This window comes from Cyprinodon variegatus, unplaced genomic scaffold (assembly GCF_000732505.1).
Source record: "Cyprinodon variegatus isolate N-32 unplaced genomic scaffold, C_variegatus-1.0 Scaffold141, whole genome shotgun sequence".
In the NCBI taxonomy this organism is placed as follows: Eukaryota; Metazoa; Chordata; class Actinopteri; order Cyprinodontiformes; family Cyprinodontidae; genus Cyprinodon; species Cyprinodon variegatus.
The window spans coordinates 347,825-368,674 of record NW_015150594.1 but is presented as its reverse complement, the minus strand read 5'-3'; the positions used below and the strand labels follow the sequence as shown (position 1 = coordinate 368,674).

General features: G+C 36.2%; 1 protein-coding gene across 2 annotated transcripts in view; it reads right to left on the bottom strand.

Annotated features, from left to right (window-relative positions):
* Nucleotides 1-5,484: 5,484 nt before the first annotated feature.
* grm1 (glutamate receptor, metabotropic 1) overlaps nucleotides 5,485-20,850 on the bottom strand; it is a 46,853-nt gene continuing 31,487 nt past the window's right edge. The window contains exons 5-9 of one of the 2 annotated variants that reach the window (XM_015376756.1): nucleotides 18,900-19,146; nucleotides 18,346-18,514; nucleotides 16,587-16,713; nucleotides 11,977-12,910; nucleotides 5,485-6,696 (exon numbers count right to left, since the gene is read on the bottom strand). In XM_015376756.1, the coding sequence (XP_015232242.1) occupies nucleotides 5,889-6,696; nucleotides 11,977-12,910; nucleotides 16,587-16,713; nucleotides 18,346-18,514; nucleotides 18,900-19,146 (2,285 nt within the window). In that variant the 3' untranslated portion in view covers nucleotides 5,485-5,888. The remainder of the gene's footprint in view (nucleotides 6,697-11,976; nucleotides 12,911-16,586; nucleotides 16,714-18,345; nucleotides 18,515-18,899; nucleotides 19,147-20,850) is intronic. The other variant, XM_015376757.1, reaches the window with a different exon arrangement.

Sequence of the window (20,850 nt, the reverse complement as noted above, 5' to 3'; positions counted from 1 at the left end):
TTTTATTCTGCTCCATGTTTTACAGTCTTAGTGGTTTAATTCTTATTTTGTTGTGTTTTCTGGTTATTTTCAGTTTTCTAGGTTTTTATTTGTTGCCCTCTGATGCCCTCTTGTGTTCTCCTTTTTCCCTAGCTCTTTTTCTGTTTCGCTCTGTGCACACCTGCTCCCAATCTGCTCATTAGTCCTCTCTTTGTCTCAGTCTCTTTTAAATACTCTCTATGTCCAGTTCTTCTTTGCTGGTTCCTCATCAAACATTCTCCAACTCCTTCTCTCTGAGCCTTCCTCCTTTTGATTGCAATTCCCCTGATGTCTCCTTGGTTTCTGGTACGTTTTGACTAGTTTTCATGTTTTGATTTTTGAATTTTTGGACTCTTGGTTTCCTGTTTATTTGAACTCTGTTTTCGTATTTGGATTTTTGGATTACCTGCCTCTGTTTTCAGTAAACTCATTATTAAATCCACAAGAAATTCACCTCTGCCTCCCTGCCTCTGCTTTTGGGTCAACTAACCATAACCAAGTCGTGACAATCTTAAAGCAAAGATAGTAATTCCGGATGAATCTCTATGCAGATCTTTCTTTCAAACAGAAAGATTAGGGGATATTTGTTGGCTATCTCAGGTCACATAGTGTTTAAAATAAGTGAATAGTCCTATGTTTGAATGTAAGAAAGATAATGACATCCTTTAATGAATTTCTACATTAATGACAAATAATATATTTTCTTTCCTTCCTCTGTAACACCCCTTTTTGATTGTCTTTCTGGCCTGGCCCCACCCACATATAAGAGCACATAAATCTGTAATATGGTGCTAACCTAATACATAGCAATCTTTAGAGATTCCTTTTTTTTATCATATGCCTGATATCGTTGGTCTTATGAAGTAGTCGATACTGTCTAAAACTGGAGTACTCTGAGGTAAGGTGCTGGGATTTGATGCACAATTCAAGTTGGGGAATTCAATCAATGAAGGTATTAATACAAACTAGCGCTGGTCAGTATATGAAGTATACTGTAGTATATGATTAAAAACAAATATATAAAAGAAAGAAATTCATAAATTGAAAGAACTGTTAAGTAAAAAGACTACTTTAATATTATGTAAATTATCATAAAATCAAAAGAATCTGGTAGTGTAAAGACCAAACCAGAAAATATGCGAAAAGTAATTTAAAGTAAAAGAGATTTTTCATGTATCACTGTTAAGATTATCTTTTTTTTTTTTTACCTTTGATTAAATTATAATTCCATAAATTTATCAATTATTAATATAAATGAATTTATTACTTGAATTATGATAAATAAATTTTTGATTGCATTATGACAGCCTTGGGTCAGCCCAAAAATGGGCATCAGCCCACCAGGCATATGCCCATTATACCCAATGGCCAGTCCAGCTCTGATGGTGAATTATGATTATATTTTTAAGTAGGCTATGATAGTAGCTTACTTTTTAGCCTTATTCATTTACAACTGTTTGTTAAAAATGTGTGTGGTAAGAAAAACATATTGGGATACATATCCTATATCATCTTACCATAAACATATCAAGATATTATTTACAGTCTATATCCCCCACCTCTATTATAAATCTAAACATGGCTTTAAGTGGTTTAGTGAGTCATCCTCTGAAAATATTGATGACATCAAATCACAGTCCTTGGTTATCTCATTTTTAATTTGCCTTTATGTAAACATCATATAGATCAGTGTTGTGACCCTTTACATTTTACAATGCCTGACCTGATGCTTAAAATTATTCTACCAACAAAAAAAAACACCGCACCACGAATGGGTTAAGATGCGCAAACTGTAGTATTTCAGAAATTAATTAAGGGCAGAGATCAGACTTTTTAATATAAATAACCTTTTATTTTTACAGCATTGTTCATGTCCATACCCCTCGCGACCCCAATTGGGACAAGCGTGTCAGATAATGGGTGGATGGATGGATGTTCATGTCCAGCTCTCCCAAAATGTGAAGGCATATATCACTCTAGATTCAACAGTGTTAAACAGGTGGCACCTTGTATATTTTACATCAGCTTAAATTATTAAACAACTTACACTATATCTGACTTAAAACATTTGGAAATACAATACAGTTGCACTACAGTATGTACTGTGTAGTCTTTTTACTTTTAAATAGTTTTTCCATGTTAAAGATTACAAAAAGTAAGGGTAAGGAACTTAGCTTTAAGTATACTACTTAGATTTATAGCAAGATTTAAGCAAAGCTGAAAAAAAATGTATGATCCTATTACAGTAAGCAAGAGGATACCGTTGCTCAAGTTATCTTAAAAGTTACCAAAAATTCAAACACACTGCTCCTTGACAAATATCTGCAGACAGTTTGAAAATGTATAAACTTGTTTTTTTTCTGTTCACATTCTAAATATATAAACATTTATTCATATTACAAATATACCACCTGTGCAAAAAAACAAGAGATGGCTTAAACAGTATTACAAACTTCAAAGCTTATACAACTTGTACTGTGCTTCTCCTACAATGACACAGCAAAACTTGGAAAAATGTGGAAAAATATCAGCGCAGAATGAAAAGGAAAACCATTTTCTTTTTTTTTTTTAAGTCATCTCTCTTACTTGTAAAACTTATTCTCAGGAATAAATTTTACAACATAGTGTAAACTGTATCACCAGCAATGTGCTCGCCTACAATCACACTTTCGTCTTTATTTGATGAACCTTTAGATGATATGTATCCATCATTGAGCTTAAGTCTTTCACTAAATGTTGCATTATAAGCTAATGTTTGGCACATTTCACAACATTATTTTTTTTTTATTCTTATAAAGGTCTGAGAAAAACAAAGGAAGTTTCCAAAAACAATTACAAAAGCATATTTCTATCATTTATTCGCTGATCTATTCAACGAAAAAATTAAAAGCATTTTAAAGAAATTAAGGGGAAGATCTTTTTTCTAGGAGTGTTACAGCACTTGAATTCATGTCCAAAATTTCAGCAATAAGACTTTCAGTTTGGATTGCAAACAAATTTAACTTTCGTTGCATGTATTTACTGCCGCTTTAAAAAAGTTCAACCTTTATGTTGACATAACTTGTAATAAGCTGGAATAACAACCCAGAAGTTCAGATGAGGTCAAAACCATAAAAAGCATCATGGGAATCTTTGTGATGCAGTTAGATTCCTTTGCTGAGAACACCAGTTTTAAACATAATTATGTAAAATATAAGAGAGCCAAGTTATATCATTTTCATTTATCATCATTTTAGCCAGTAATTTGACCAAAAACTAGAAAAATAATGCATCTACTTATAAATTTTGTGGTAATCTGAATGCAAGAACACTGTTAGTTACAGGGTTCTATACAGTCTTTTTAAACAAGAATAATGAGTTTTATTACATGGCATTTTACCTACAACCCATCCTCCCCTTCAAAAAACTGCTAAGTTCCATTTTTATATTTTCTGGGATTTTAAACAGGATTTACGGTAATTTTCCTAAATTAGGTTTAGCTAAATTGCCAAACATTGCATGAGAATTTCTGATTTCCTTAGATTTTTAAATAACAACTCACAAACTGATGTTGAGTTGTCTGTGTTTAATGTTTGATAAGCAATCCAGATATGGTACATTTAGATCTGAGGAAAAAAATGTGAAACAGCACATTATGGAAGAATTGCCACAGCTAGTTATCATTTTTAGAAAAAAATTAAGCTAATCGTTTTTATACTCAAACTTTATTTACTGTTACACCTTTATGTTTTCAGTACAGACATTTTTTTCTTCAAAAATCATCAAAACCACAGCTACATCTTTTATCGCCACTCTCATTTATCATAAGCTTAGCTTAAAGGAAGAGGCCTGTCCCACCAAGCAGGTTAAAAATGGGTTTGTTCTTTTTATCTCAACTAACCCTCAGTCATTCCAAGAGTAATGACTCTAGGTGTGTTTGCCTTTACCTAAGATTAATAGATTGGAAATCCCAGGATCGATGGCAGCGCAGAAGCAGAAACAATAGTAAAAAAGGAGTAGACGGAGCTTGAGTTTAGCAATATCTATTCCAAATTACTAAGACTGATGAAAGTATCATGTTGCATTAACATAATATGCATAAGATGCAGAACTGAAAAAATAAATAGAAAATAAGGCTTTTTTTATCTGGACTAAGAAAAATTAATATCTGCTAATATTTAATTAACATTTTCATGTTTCAAATTGGGCTGCATGGTGGAGCAGTGAGTAGCATTGCTGCCTTACAGCAAGGTTCTGAGTTCGATTCCTGGCCCCGGGGTCTTTCTGCATTGAGTTTGCATGTTTTTCTTGTGCATGCATGGGTTCTCTCCAGTTACTCCGGCTTCCTCCCAAAGTCCACAAGTATGACTATTAAGTTAATTTCCTTCTCTACATTGTCCTTAGGTGTGAGTGTGTGTGTGAATGGTTGTGTGTCTTTGTGTGTATCTGTGTTGCCGTGCGACAGACTGGCGACCTGTCCAGGTGTACCCCGCATTATTTTTTTCGGAGATAGGCACCCGCTCCACCGCAACCCTGACAAGGACTAAGCAGGAGAAAATGGATGGATGGATCATCCATCCATTTTATTTTATTCATCTAATGTACTCTAAGAATTTAGTGTATCTGAATTGGTTTTTGTATAAATAGTGCTGTATTCAACTTGTTTTCTGCTAAACCAGTTATTCTCAACTGGATCAGCAGGAAATATGAATATTAACGCGATACATTGTATTTGTAGTCTGTGCGTATTCACTCCAGTTCAAGGATGCTTTATCCATAAGAAAAGGAACCTAAGTTGAAGATCAGTTATGCATATATGCTAATCTAATAATGTGCTCAATAATCTGTTCAGTCAGAGCGCACTTAGTTACTGCCAAATATTTATTTTTAAGCCAAATTCAGAGTAGTTTGAAAATTATCAGCCTGTTTTTTTTTGTGTGTGTGTTTTCTGTGACTTTCCATATCATCCAATTACATCATCTGAGGTTCAAATTGCACAAATGTTCTTCTTTTGTTCAAAATTATTAAGATGTTTAATTGTGTCATGGGTTGTCATTACAGTGTGATGGTGAATGATGCAGCCAGGTTAGTCAAGAACCACTAAAAACAAGAATATATAGGAAAAAGATATCAAAATATGTCTAAAATTATGCTTATCCTTCTCTGGATGTTGTTGAGACCATTTTCTGTGACAATACATAAGTCTTGTTCAAACTACCAATAGCCATTTAAAAGATGCTGATGGATATCAGGTGTTTGTTGGTCTGATGCTTCCTGTTATTGAAGGGGAGAATATTGAGATAAGCAATGGAATCCATATACCGGTAAGTTGATTCAAAGTTCAAAATCATACAATCCAGTTAACTTAGTTATTGTAAATCTTTAGGTTTTATTTCTGACAATTAGACTCTAAAGAGTTACATTGAGTTATTTTAAAGAATTTAAATGTTTTTATTTTTACAGTAATTGAATAAAAAGATGGGATTATTTCTTTTTTGTTCTAAAAGATGTACAGTAGTCCTGCTCAGTTAAAAATAAGAAAATCCTTGTCCAGCTCTCCTGATGATCTTACATTGGAAGCCTAACCTACAGCAAAAAGCCACCAAACCTGCTTCATAGAGCAAGCCTGTAATTGGTTTTGGCACTCTTCCCTATTCTTAATTTTTTCAATAAGCATTGTCTGTTTACACGCCCTTTCCAAAAGCACTCTTAAGCTAAAGAATTCCTTGTGTATTTCTACTTACACTCTTTTTACTCACCTAGTAATTAAAAGAAATGAACCAAGCAAGCTACTTACTTAATGAAAACTTTGAAAAGTTGCTTCTGAGTGTGTCTGGATGCTTCTGTGGTAATGTCTGCTTATAGCCACCGGAGCTTTGCCGGTTTTGCTCTCACAGTGTTGAAGAGCTGTGTGCAAAGTTTTGGAGGATACTTGAGGTGTAGAGCGAGCTACCAAGCATGGAATCTATGATGGGAGAGCCGTTTGCTGACTCCCCTGAACACACTGAGTCTCTAAAGGGGGAGGGAGGAGACAGAGCCAGGGACTCTTCCAGAGTGGTCTTATTTTTAATGAAGTCCTTACCTTCTCCTACCTCCCCCTCCTTCTCTTCCTTGGCATCATAAATATAACTGTGCAAGAGATCCAGTTCCTCATCCTCAGAACCTTCGTCCTCAAAGTCACCCAGCCTTGGGGCTGAAGAAAGCTGAGGGGGTATTAAGCTCAAAGGCTTGTTGGAAGGAATATGCTCCCTGATAGTGTGGTTTTTAAGTGCGGGAGCGTGGGAGCTGTGTGTGTCCACCATTGCCCCCTGCAAGCACTCATGGGCAGGGGGTGTTAAGTCACAGGGCAAATTAGAAGCCGGCTCATCTAAACCAAATTCCAGTCCTTGCATCTTTTCTGAGCAAGATGGAGTCCAGAGGGGGCGCTGTGAATCCACCTCGTCGTTTTCTTCCGCCTGATTGCACAGAGGCTTGGCGCCAGGTGTGTCCTGGGAAGGTGGGGGATCTGTGCCAAGGTTGTCGCTGGATGGCTCACAACTGTGGGGGTCGGGGGTGTTAGTTAGGGGCCTGATGACCGCTGTCTGATTCGAGCCGGCTTCCTGTTTCCTCACATGCACAGACAGTCTGTGCCACACATTCCCCCCCCTCGGAGGGTGTCTTGGACCTGATTCAGACCAGGACACAGACTTTCCATTAGAACTATGAATGAGATAAAGACCCAAGTTACTATCAGAGGAAACCAGGAGGTGGAGGCAGAAAAACAACAAAACACAACAATAGCAACATACCACAAAAGAGCTGCAGCATTTCAACATTTCTGATGCATGTCAAAATACTTTTTATCCACATGAATAGACATGAACAGTTGCTATGAGAGCTAACTTGTGGGCCCTAAGGAGCATTACATTTAGTAGCTTGACAAACAATGATTCATAATGCGCTGCAGACAGCATTATGATCCTCCCATTGCTTCATACATTTAAAGAATTAGGAGTCATCCAGCTCATTTCTCTATTCCCTTTTTACTTCTGATAAAACAGGATGCATGCGTTTGCACAGATTTTTGTTCTCTGAAACTGGCCTGACACGGACATAGAGTTTTATTCAGAATGAGCTTGGACTGGCTCTAATGTGATAAGTTAGAAGGGTGGTCAGGGAAGGGTTTACATGCTGAGAAAAGTTAAATATGATGTTAATTTGGGATAAACCAAAAGCAGCAGGGTGGTAATATCCTTTTTGGAAGGCTGCAGTGTCAAACCACCAAAGTTACAAAATCAATAAAATCAAAATGCAAATCATTAGAAATATCACTGTGTATCATACTCTTGAATCTTTACATCTCTGCACTTTGCTTCCAAGAAAACATAGTGTTCAAGAACAATTTTTTTTCTTCGTTTCATTTTGAACATATTTCTTTATAAATTCCTGACCATTTTCAGAGGAAAAGGTTATCGTTTCTAAAATGATTTATCTCTGGTCTATGACTCATTCAAACTTAAAATACGCTGCTGACCTCAACAAATTAACCAGTTACATCTTAACAGCATCTAGCAAAGACGCCTTTTAAACTGGATATGTCATATAGATATCATTTATTCTTGCGCCTTTACTCAAATAAAAAGACATACCAAAATAAAATAGTTTTACATAGTGTAGGTGTTTTAGCATCTAAAATTTGATTTGCAGAGTGCTACAATACATAGCCTAAAACGTGGAATTGCCCCAACCTGTGCTCCAGCTTGGGCCCACTGGAATAAAATCAGAACTACCCAAGTATTTGCAATAAACTCCAGATTAGCCAATATTATAAGGATTGTATTCACATTCAGCACCAAGGCAGTCTTTTAGTGACCAATGCACCTTGAATCATCCATCTAATTATAATCCTTAATCAGAGGAAAATTTGCAAATCTGTTGTGGTCTCAGCCCCACCTGATAAAACCAATCAAGGTCTTCAGTTGATAACGTTTCATCAAATGTCAAAAATATACAAAGTTTGGAGAACTGAAAAAAAGATCTGAACAGAAAATCATAGATTTGAACAAACAGGAGAAGGAAGAAAAAGGAAGTCAAAGGTCACGAATGCTCCAACAAATACATATGGAGAAATAGTTCCTAAGTTTAAATTTAACAGAGTTGTATTCTTTCAAGCTTCTGTATTAATGACTACCAGCAGGTTACTGCAGAGGCAGGAAGTAAGAATCATCAGACTGACTGCAAATGACCTACAGCGAGATTTGGTGGAAGCAGCCACTGAGGTTTCAGTTTCCATAAAAAGCCACATAGTAAACACTGAAGGGCTCCATGCCTAAACTCCAAGACATTCCACTAACAACTGGAAAGGACAGCAAAAGTCAACTCCAGTTTGCTCACAACAACAACAACAAAAAAAAAAAATCAGTTTGGAGGGCAAATGATTCAAGACTTGAGCTCTGGCCTATGAATCATTGGTATGACTGGAGGAGAAGAAAGTAAAAGCTCAAAAGAACACTAATCCTGCATTAGAGCACAGTGGTGGCTCAGTGGGACAGCTCTTTTGCTTCTTCTGACACTGGAAACCTGCAGCATGTAGAGCGCTAGATGGATTCAATCATTTACCAGAATAACAAAGATTAAGAATAATTTTTTATGAAACTTTTTGAGAAAGAATCAAATATTTCGAGTCTGCGCTCAAGTCTGCTCCACTACAAACCAGCATGTTTTAGATATCATCATCTATAGAGCCCACCTCTTCTTCTGCATACTTTCACTTACTGTAAGCTAGATGTTTTAAACCCACAGTAACATTCATGTTTAAATACAGTCCAAGGAGATCAGCTGTAATCATTCAGATAAAAAAAATCTCTAAAGGGCAACAAGGACACAAATCGATCACCAGGTAATGTAGACTCCAGCAGATGTGGAAATGAAAAACTTATTGCACTTCTAATGGTTCAGCTCTGTTTATGTGAAAAGGAAATGGCTTCAACTGACATATACTGACCTTCTGGAGGCTTGCCATAAATTTAGGGTGTTTTTTTGTTTTTGTTTTTCTAGATACTGTACTTTTTACAAGATGCATCAAATTCAGGTCCCTAATGCTTGCCTACAAAGTGCATGAGGGTACAGCTACTGCCTACCTGAACCCTCTTGCAAAGGCTTATATCACAACTTGGTCAGTCCGGTCATCAATTGATTGTCATCTAGCAGTGCCTACATAACGCTTAAGACAATCCAGACTGTTTTCATGTGTTTTCATGTGATCTACCAAGCACTTGAAGAACAGCAGCATCCCTGTCCATCTTAAGGAAACTCCTAAAGACCAACCTCTTGAAAAAAGCATCTCCTGTCCTAACTCTTACCCATAGCTCTGTACCCCTCTACTACTCTTTCTGTACTTAACTCTATCTCTGTACTGTACCAACTGATTCTGGCTAGGGATTTTACTCTAGAAATCCTTTGTTATATTGATAATAACTTTAACATTTTGTCTACTTTGCAAGTCAAGTTTAATAAAAGTGTCTGCAAAATGCATAAACATAAATATACAAAAGGGTACTTTTAAAGGCTGGAAGAAATCATGGCTTTTTGAAAACAAAGTGCAAAAACATGGTATTCTCTTTCATCACAAAATGAAAGAAAAATACTTTTTAAAATAGCTTATTTTGTAAAAGGCCATTTTGTTGGATGCCAGAAATAAACAGTTCAGTGACAGTGCAGCCCTCCAGTAAGGAAGATAACCCCCTTGCCACAACATTTGCCAGCAATGGCTCTAAATTGCATGTGATTAAAGGTTGATGTTAGATAAGCTTCATAGCAAGGATTTTGAGACAACACCTAAACATATTAGGATTAGTCTCATTCTCTGCCCCACTCCTTACTTTGGTCACCTGTCCACGTGTCACTGCTGTGGAGCTTAAAAGAGTTATTTACAAATCTGATTGGCTGGGTAACATTTTCTCTCAAAAAAACATTGAAATGTAGCAAGGGCAGTTCACTTTATATACGGTATGTATGTCCAAATGGCATTTAGAATGTGTGTGATAGACTAAATAAACTTCATCAATGTTATTTTAGATCTCAGGGGGAGGGGAATGTGCCTTATGAATCAATGTTTTTTTCTTTAAAAACATCACTTCCAAGGTCTATAAATTTAAATTGAGATAATGTGTGGTACCTTGTAAAAGCATTAACATTCCCTGTTTTTTTTTTTTTTTTAACATTTCATGGCAATACAGCCAGATTCTTAAAGGTATTTTACAGTTTAACACAACTAGTTTTAGAGCTTAATTTAGTTCACTAATGACAATGCACTGCAAAACAATAAAGTATAAGCAAAAGGATACATAGTTTTCATAATTCTTGAAAATGAGAACTTACTGGTGTGACATTTAGTTTTAAATTACTACATTTTCATGCTTTCTTTGGGTAGCAGTTTGTGATTCTTAACAGTAAGAAGACTTAATAAAGAAAACATACTTATTTAAATATCTTGCAGAACTTTCCATAGCATGTTATATACCATGTTTTCATCCCTTTTTTACAGCTCTGACCAGTTACCTTCCCACTACTAAGTAAAAGTATCCCCATGGTTGTCACCGTCATCGTTAGTCCAGGTGTGGATGATGCATTAAGGTTTGTATGGAAAACTGCAAATGTTTATCTTGTGTATTTTTTAACAATGGCTTTTTTCTGGCCAGTTTTCCATAAAGACAATAAATGTGAAGAGTGCAACTAATAATTGTCCTCTCAACAAATTCTTATATCTGACATGCATCTCTGTTGAGGTCCAATACGTATGTCAGCTCACTGCTTTTCTTTTTGTTACCTTCCTTAGATTACCTTTCAGTTTTTGTGAATAACTATGTGTTGGTAGGTTTTCAGATTTTTCATTTGTAAAAAATAAAACATTGGAAAACCATGTATCCTTTTCTTTTCAACTTCATAATTTTGACTGACTTCATGTTGGTCTTTGAGGTAAAACCTTTTCCAAAATTTACCAAGGTTTGTGGTAGTAACTAAAATAAGCATACAAACAATATCAAGCAATTTTAGAAAAACAAGGTCCAAAAAAGAAAACTACTTATTCAATGCACAGAAGTTCATACATACATCATAAATATGATTATCATGGACTGATCTTCTAAAGTAAAAAAAAAAAAATCTAAAGCAGGCTCTTGCTTATAAAATAGACATATATTAATATGAAATATTCTATAAGTTTCCCACTGACACTCCAAACAAACCATTTAATGACCCTAACTCTACACTTATAGGTAAGAGTTTCTCATTAGAAATTAAAGCAATAATGAACATTGCAGTGGTTGAGCCGGTGGAGCTCAATCCAGATTGAAGAACGAGGATTAAAAATTTTTTAAAGAGATTTTTGTTTAAGGGACTTCTAAAAGAATTGAATTTCCATATCCACCAACTTAAATGAATCACTTAGAATAGGTTATCTAATAAGTGCAAAGCCTTATTTAAAAAAAAAAAAAACAACAACCTCAAAGTAATGCTGCTTGCTTTAAACTCAACAGCCTACACTTTATCAGTTTTGTAATGTGCTCTCCCTGTATTTCTATTTCAGATGATGATGATGATTTTATGCAAGTTTTTGACTTTGGGAGTACTTCATAAGAACTATACACATTTGTGTAATTTTGAAAAATAGCTGATAGACTGATTTTTTTGGTAAACTCTGATACTTAATCATATTGCATTCCCTTTGTCTCTGAAGTCGGAAGAAGGAAATGAGACTGTCTGATGGTATCCCAATAGAAAATCAGTAAAGTAAAAAAAGGTTTTCCAGCTGTTTTGCTTTATAATCAAACACATTCTTTTTGTTTTTCACTATTAAACCGAAGTCCTTGCTGAGTTTTTCTAGTAAATACATTTAAATTCTGACTTTCAAGTTCAAAGGGAAGGCCTAATTATCTCTCAGTTTGATCACATGTTGATCATGGTATAGTATTCAAAATTATAAAAAAATTAGATACTCACTTGGGATTTCCAGACACAGCCTTCTTCCGACGGAACATGTTAAAGATGTTGTTGCTCTGAGACTGAGCCGACTTCCCGTCACCAACATGCATTCGCACCACATCGGATGTTGTGAATGCGCTTCGGACATTCCTCTCAGGTTTGGAAATGATAATGTACATCTTGGGTGTGAACATGCAGCCTAGGGCTACTGTTACACTGAGGCTGACAGAGAAGGATGTGGTTATGATCTTGTAGTTAGAGCCGAAATAGATTGGCACAAAGGCAAGCCAGATGATGCAGGTAGTATACATTGTAAAGGCAATATATTTGGCCTCATTGAAATTGGCAGGAACGTTCCGTGTCTTAAAGGCATAGTAGGTGCAGCTCATTATAAGCAGGCCATTGTAGCCCAGGGGTGCCACCATACCCAAGTTGCTGGTGTTGCAAATTAGGTAGACCTCACGTATGCTAGGGTATGATTTGATGGGCTCAGGAGGCTCCAGAATAATGAGTGTTATCTCCAGAGTTAGCTGAACGCTAATAAGCATGAAGGCAATAACGACCTGGGCCCAGGCACTCATGAAATGTGGTTTCTTGGTGCAGATCTTCTTCTTGCTGCCAGCCAGAATCCGGGCAATTCGGTTTGTTTTAGTCACCAGGGCGGAATAGCACATGGCAGAAGAAAGTCCTACCAAAAGTCTTTGCAGGTAGCAGGAGGTAACTGTGGGACGAGCGATTAAGGTGAACGGGCAGATGTAACCCAAGAATATTCCTGCCAAGATGATATAACACAGTTCCCTGCTGGAAGACTTAACCACAGGTGTGTCACGGTACTGGATGAAAATAAAGGTAACAAAGGAGGTGATCAGGATGCCAACACAGGAGAAAACGACTGCTACAATGGATTCCACATCAGCCCAGTCAAGATACTTCAGAGGCAGAGGCTGGCAACCTGAAAGAAAAGGGAATAGGGGCTCAATTTAATATATGCAAACTTATTTACAAAAAAAAAAAATACTTCACGAAATTCTGCAAGACATAAAAGTGCGTCCAAGCATCAATTATCTAGCTGTTGGTTTATTATAACATTGTTTAACTTGGAAAATGGATTTTGTGCAATGGACCAGCTGCCCTTGGTGTTGAAGGTACCGGTAGCTTCAGTGGGATTCTACAGTACTTGTATGTTAGATCCAGTTCCACCTAAGTAATTTTCAAGTAAAGATTTAATTACAGCTACCTCAAATGTCTATGGTACATATCTCTGTAACAGGGACAGAGAAATACTAAACTTTGGATGGAAATCAGAGTATCTACTTAAATAACTTAGTTGGAACTGGACTTAATATGCAAGTTGAAGATTGAAGATAGTTGAAGATAATGTTGCTAAATCTGAAAGTTTCATTGGAACAAAACAGTACAAACCCAATTCTGGTTTTATAGAAACCCAAAATGCTGCCTCACCCTTCCAGAGAAGAACCAGTCATAGTTGGAGTCGTGCTTATTATCTTATTTGTATTAGAATCAATCTTATTGATAAAGAATCTCATAACTTCATTACTGCTCAGAGCAGGGGGAAGGAAAAGTTCAACAGAGCACTTCACTCTCAATCTGCAGGTTTACTAGTGGTTCCTAGATTTTCTAAAAGTAGAATGGGAGGCAGATCTTTTAGTTATCAGGCTCCTCTCCTGTGTTCCTGTGTAACCAACTACCAGTCTTAGTCTGTGAGGCAGACACCCTGTCTACTTTAAAGAGTAGACTTTAAACGTTTCTTTTTGATACAGCTTACAGTTAGAGTGGCTCAGGTTATCCTGAGCTATCTCCTGAGCTATAGTTATATGCTGCTATAGGCTTAGACTGTTAGAGGACATTGGGACCCCTTTTTCATCATTCTGCTTCATTCTATCTCTATTCTCTCATTCTTCAGAATTTGTCTGTTCAATCTCTAACCCTATCCTCTCTCTGCTTTTTCTAATAGTAGCATCATTCTGTTCCTGTTTGGCTGTGACGCCATCCTGGAGAGGGATGTCGGCTGTGCTGCTGCCATCAACGTCTTTGTTTGTGAATGTTGGATCTTGGCCTGTTTTTCAGTGTAGACCTGTTTCCCTTACTGTGACTAACTGGATGTGCTCTCTTTCATCCTCTGACATGGGAGCTGGCTCAGACCTCGTCTGCCTGGCTGTGTGTTTCCTGGACGGGGCTGCCTGTGGAGCTTGTTGACAGTTGCCTTTTGTATCTCTGCTTCTTTTTCTATGTTTGCTTCTGTCTCCTTGAACCCCCGTCGGCCTCAGCATATGGCCGCTCACACTGAGCATGGTTCTACTGGAGGTTTCTTCCTGTTAAAATGGAGTTTTTCTTCTCCACTGACTCAATATATTCAGCTGGTTTTCCTTATATAGAAACTTGTTACCAATCTGACTGTATGATCTCATGTGCCTTGAGATGACTTGTGTTGTGAATTGGCACTACACAACTAAACTGAATTAAACTGAATCTTATTGTAGTTTGTTGGAGAAAATTTTATTTGCTATTTTATTTTAGGTCTAATTCAATGCATTTCATTGAATTAGACCTCATTCAATAAGCATTCGTACAAACAAATCAGTTCTTTAATAATTTGTATGCATTCAGTTCACGTAAAGGCAGCTCTTTGTCTTTGTTATACACAAAATAGGAATATTTGGGCTTGGGTCTGTCGGAATTTGTCAAATGTGAGTTTTGCCGTTAACATTTTTATATTTATATGTAGTATGAGGCAGATGGAGAGTTCAACAAAGGGATGACAGACATGGTCAGGTGAAGCTGTACAGTGCACGTGTGCATGTGCATTAAAAGGAGATTTTGCAGAATGTTGTGTCATGTTGGTTGATGGCAAACTCGTATTAAGCATTTACATCATATGCTGCAAATCTGGCTTCCACCAGTAGTTTATATTGACTGTTTTTCGATCAAAATAGTTGGGGTTTTTTTCCCTTTTTTTTTGTTTGTTTTTTTTTTACTTCAGTAACAGTGCAATCATGGCATTTGCAGCTCTTCTGATTTATTTCCCTTTGCTTGGCTTTTACTGGTCCTTCTGCTGCTGAACTCTCAGTCAACAGAACCTCGATCTCCGTACCAGTAAAGCTTCTAACAAGCATGAGAAGTCATACCCTTTTACAGCATTATTTGGGTGGTAATTATGCTAATTTACACTTATTTTAGTTCAGGAGTAAAAGTAAAATAAATTCAAGGAAAGAATATGAGATGAATCTTGAAATGGAAAAATGAAATGCCAGTATCAGTCAGAAAAATCAGTCTTGACTTTATACGTTTAAGAAAAGATTTGTCTGTCTCAGAAATTTAACCAGTTAAAATGACTCCTTACAGGAAAAAGTATAGCTTCCTTGGAATGAACATCAGTGGAAGGAGGATGAGTGCATATTTCCCTCTGTATGAATAATTTAGATACTGTATATATAAAAGGAAAATGGTAATTAAGTCAAGCTTGCTCATCAAATTAAACATTTTACTTAGTGGTATCATTATTCCAATCTCTAAAAGGTTGAACTGCAACATTAAAAGGCCTGAATTTGTAAGACATGAAAGCCTAAGATGGATTTTTGTTAAGCTCTGACCAGCACCGTATGTGTGCAAAAGATGGACATGTGTGTCTTTACTGCACTAGTTGCATGCTTGTCATTTAGTGTGTAAAGCTTAATAACAGAGAAAACTTGACATCCCTCAAATTCCCCAGCTTAACACTCCATAAATGATGTGCCTCTGCTAATAGCATTAAAATAACTTCACTGAGAAGCCTACTTTTGATCTGACGCCTAACATGTCAAATCATTAGGAAATCATACTTTTTAAGTAGTCCATGTAGCCTAATAGTGACAGATTTTATTTCTTATCTAGGTAAATCAGAATTTAAATTTACCATTTTAAACCAGTCACAATTCCAATAGACTATTGTGATTATTGTGATTAAACTAAGGAACTCCATAAGCATTTGTTTTTTTCCCAAAGTAATGAAACTGAAGGTGATTTCTTTCTTAATACACTGCTGAAGTGTGTTCCCAAGCCTCTCATAGCAGTAATAGGATTTTACTCTTGGGAATGGAGAGCTCCTATCAACCTCTTAAAATGCTGTCAAAACAACCACCAGGATACAACCAGGTGAAGAGCAAAGAGTAAGGAAGCGAGCCATATCACCTTTTTGCAGTTAACAGGGAGTTTTAAGAAGCAATCCGAGGGTTTGGGCCAAGGATGTAACTGATTAAATGAATCTGTTGGAAAAAAGCAGTGAGGCTTCTAAGGAAGGGCTTGCTTTCAGCAAGAATGATGAACTCTGAAAGCATGACCAAAGGAATCAACCAAATAATTAACAGGCAAAAGATTGGTTTGACAATCTTTAGTAAAATTTTATGGATTTGTTCAGGAGCTTCAGTAAAGTTAGCTGAAACTAGATATTTATATAAAATGTAGATACAACCTGGGCATATCAAGGGGAAATATAAGTATACCATTATTGGTGCCCATAAATAAATAAAAAAAACTAATCTGATGGAATGTCAGATATTGATAAAATGAAATGCTAAAATATTTTGTCACAAAAATAGGCAATAAAAATGCATGTAAGACAGCTGTTCCACCTTCCAGTTCTTCATCAGGCCACCATCCCAGCTCACAGGCCTTGCAGGTAAACTCATCTTGAACATACTCATTGTCCTTGCAGGTCGTGCAAATCCAACAGCAGCTCACCTCACCTTTCCTTATCACCTGTGAATAGACACCATTCATAGAGAGAGAGAGGATAGGCGTCTAAGAAACCAGTCATAAATCAAATCCAATCACAAAAAGAAACCCAAAACTCTTTCAGCAGCATATGCATACAATAGCATTATGTATTAAGGGAGGTAATGAGTATTGAGGGAAATTTAAAAGGCAGGCATTTTGCAGTGACTCTTTTTAAGTCCAAGACTGTGTTAAGAAAACAAGGCTAACTAATAACTCCTCCTGCTCCTGCAGAAGCTGTTACCAGCACTGCGATATGCAAAGCAGGGTGATAAGTGGGGCAAGAAACAAAGCAGATAGAGGAAGAAGCACAAGGGAGCCAACAGGGACAGGCTGAAGACTCCCTTAAGAGAAGGTTAGTGTGCAGCAACAGAAACTATTAGGCCTCAACAATGGCCAGTCAGGTTATTTAATGGCAGTGGGCAGAGTACCAGCTGATTATTCAAAAAAGGAAAACTGGTCTCTCCTCATCCAGTTAATAGGAAATTTTCAGCACTATTAGACACTAAAGTATTTGTGATACAGTGTGTGACATGACCTAAAATGACTTAATTCAGGACAAAGTTACACTTAAAATGTACTTACCTAAATTGTAATAAGTAGTTAAGACATGGAATAGATTGTTCTAATATTAAATATAGCTCAGGGTTCACGTTTCACAGACATTTATTACCTTATTGGTTCTCCCCTCTTGGAATTCTTTTTGAGTTTTCAGTTATTTGTGTTTCTCTATTTTGTTGGTCATTGGTTTCTTTTCCATTTTGTTATATTTAAGCAGTGTTGCTTTTTTTGAGTTTCTCCCTGTTGCCGCCGTGTGCCAGTTTTCTTTTGCCTAGCTCTCTTCAACTTACTTCTATCCACACCTGCTCCATATCTGCTGATTAGCCCATTCTTTGCTCTATCCCCATATATTCACATCCTTTTGCAGTTCCTCATTGCTGGTTTCTTGTTGTTACGTACTTTGCCCCTCATGTGTGTTTTTTCCTGGCATCCCCAGGTTTTTGGTTTTCTGTATTTTGTTCCTGGATTGGTGTTTCTGCTGCCACCTTCATTAAATCAGCAAAACTCTTCGCTGCCTCCTCATCTCTGCATTTGGGTCCTCAATCAACATCCACTCTACCTTGACAGTTATGAAACAATTCAGCACTCTTTGGTTACAGAAAATAGAAATTACCACGTTTCTTCCTTCCATCAATATTTTTGCATACCCCACAGCAGAGCAGCTAGCTTCCACTAGCAGTTACCTTTTGTTTTTTTTGTCAGCCAGAACCTAAACCCCATTATTGGTGCATCCCTACTGGTGCATCAGATATTTTGCCGTTAAAAGTAGAATTATCTATCATCATATCCAAATAATGAGGTAATGCTTTTTTTGTTTTAGTCTGTAAAACCTGAGTTTTTCCTCAAAACCTCTATGTTCATAGTTTTGTTTTGATTTAAAATGTCTCTTTCGGTAGAAGTTTAGAAAATATTTTCCCTCAAAGGGTCTTAAAAACCATTTATTTTTATCATTTGAAAGTTATTGACTGTCAAACTCATTTTCTCCTGCTGAAATAACCATTTGCAGCTGTCAAATGACTATAGATTTGTTTCTCTTTGATGGATTTAAATCCCTACCTTTATCTGTCCTTTGGAGCAGGGGTCACTGCAGACTGAGCGAACCATCTCACTACTGTTCATCCACAGCTTGTTGTCATCTATGTTAAGAATGCCTTCATGCCAGGACCCTACATTTATATAGTCAAAGCGATCTTCACCCACATTCTGAAGATTCATGATGTCATATCTGAAAATACAGACAAAGGGAGAGAGATGGCAAAAAGCATTGTTATAAAGAGGATATGGTCGAAGAGGGGGATGTGATTTAAAGACTTTAAGCAGCCTAGAAAGCATGTATGCATGTATAGTAAGTATGTTCCCTAAAAAGTACACAATTTTCTTATTTCTAAAATGAGCCAGGATGTGCTTCACTACAACCTCATGCAGCTCTGTTTCCGACGGTCAAATGGTGTCTATTGTGTTGGAATAAAAGATGAATGTAGGCTGCCACAGTGGGTCCTCCTTTGAATCTGTTCTAGTCCAAACTAATAACATCCCTCTGTGCTCAGGTCTGCTGCCCATGTTTGTGCTTATGCATGAAGGTTCCTCTTTCTGTCTTTTCCTTTTCTCACCTGCCTGGGGTGTCTCCGTTTTCATCAAAGTAAATCTCCTCCCCTGACACTCCTCTGAAGGACGTCTTTAGCAGGTAGTCCAGTAGCTTGCTGCCATCAATTGGATCCATTGCCTCACACAGTCCTGTCTGTCCTGCACACAGCTCCTTATGCATATCATGGAGGCCGTGAGCCATGGCGTAGATTGCATTGATGACAAAACCCATCTTGCTGTCTTGAATGTAGTTCTCATGTAGGCCCTCGTTTCCTATTAAAGGAATAAAAAAATCTTTTTTTTTGTCACATTGGAAGTAAAACCATAGAAATCTGGATCAGACTGAGAACACAAAAACCCCAAGAAACTAATGTCTCTTTTGCTGAAAGTGTTTTAATGGACATAACATGCATCTAATAGTTGAATAGTATAGAGATTGGAGGAAAATTGATGAGCTTGCATACACTTAACATCAGTCTAAATATCAGATTATTTTTTGGAGTTTCTTAAAGAAGCATTTAGGGTTTTCTTTTTCCAGAATGTAGGAATAATATTTTAACCAACATCAATGTTAAAGAAAAATGTACAGCAAGGGGTATAAGTCTTCACAGTATGAGCATTTTCTCAGTTATCTAAATATTAATATGTTTATATACATAGACTTGAGTCTCACGGTAAATTTTTTAATTTGTGTGAACTGGAGTAAATTTCCCCCAAAAAATCGAATTGCTGACACTTAATTAATTTATTTTTAATAATTTTAAAAATGTGTCTTTTAAAGCTCTTAATGTGATTTGCATGTGTGTCATAACTGTATGTGAACTTTAGTCATCTGATGGCTTTTATCAGACATCTGATTTCTTATTTGGGTTATTTTTTTGAAGAATTTAAAATTGTGTAAGTAAAGTAAATGTATGAATAATACAAATAAACCATTTTGTCTCTTTGTAGGCTTGAAACCTTGGTGATTAGTACAGGTAATTTCACCCCTCTGATCAAAGCAGTTGTGATAATTTTGAAGTATTCTTCTTCAAGCATGCAGTGGAGCCGCCTATACACACCATGCATACATTTCTATTATTACTTTATCCTAAAAAAAAAAGATTTTAATAATCAAACTATTTTTTTTTCATGATTTACTCTTCTTTGTGTAATTGTGAATGTAAATTTGATAAATTACTTGTACAAGCAGGAGATATAGGCATATATCTTTGATTTGATAAATTAGGTTAATTTTTCATATTTCAAGAGTCAACTGGCCCAGACAGGGAGGAGATTCACAAATAATGGGCTTAGGGTAGAATATGAAATATTTAAATACATTCAAAAAACACATTTAATTTACACTCAAATTAGATGGGTTCACTTCATTTAAAATGCATTTCAAAAAACTAAATTAAATAAAGTTGTAGGATTTGTTTATGAATATCTATCCCTATAATAAAACCAAAATGAAGGTTGATGTTGATGAAGAGGTCAACTGTACACTCTGTGATGGATACAAGTATGCATATAAAAATGAGCTGTTCCATGTGGAAATTCTTTCTTTTTTTATTTTAGTTTCACTCCTAGATGGTAACAATGATCTAAAACTATGGAAACATTTTTTAAATAAGTGTATTTACCCTTAACCTTAGTAGGTAAATGATGACCTGTCATTCGAGTGAGAATTTTTACCCTTAAAATAAGATAATTAGATATTTTGCACTTAAAATAAGAGACTGCAGTTGTTTTTTCTTATTTTAAATGTAAATCATCTTATTCTATTGGCAGTGTCCCAGTTACCTACTCAATTCAAGATAAAATGCACTGATTTGAAGAAGTGACAACGTTGGATTTGAATTTTTGTGCTGTACAAAAGTCTTTATACGACTCAACAGTTTAAGTGGTGCAAACCACAGCATATATTATTTTAGCCCTAAAGAACTTAGTAGAATAGTTTTTAAAGATTTGCTTATGTTTTTTCTTTTTCTTTTT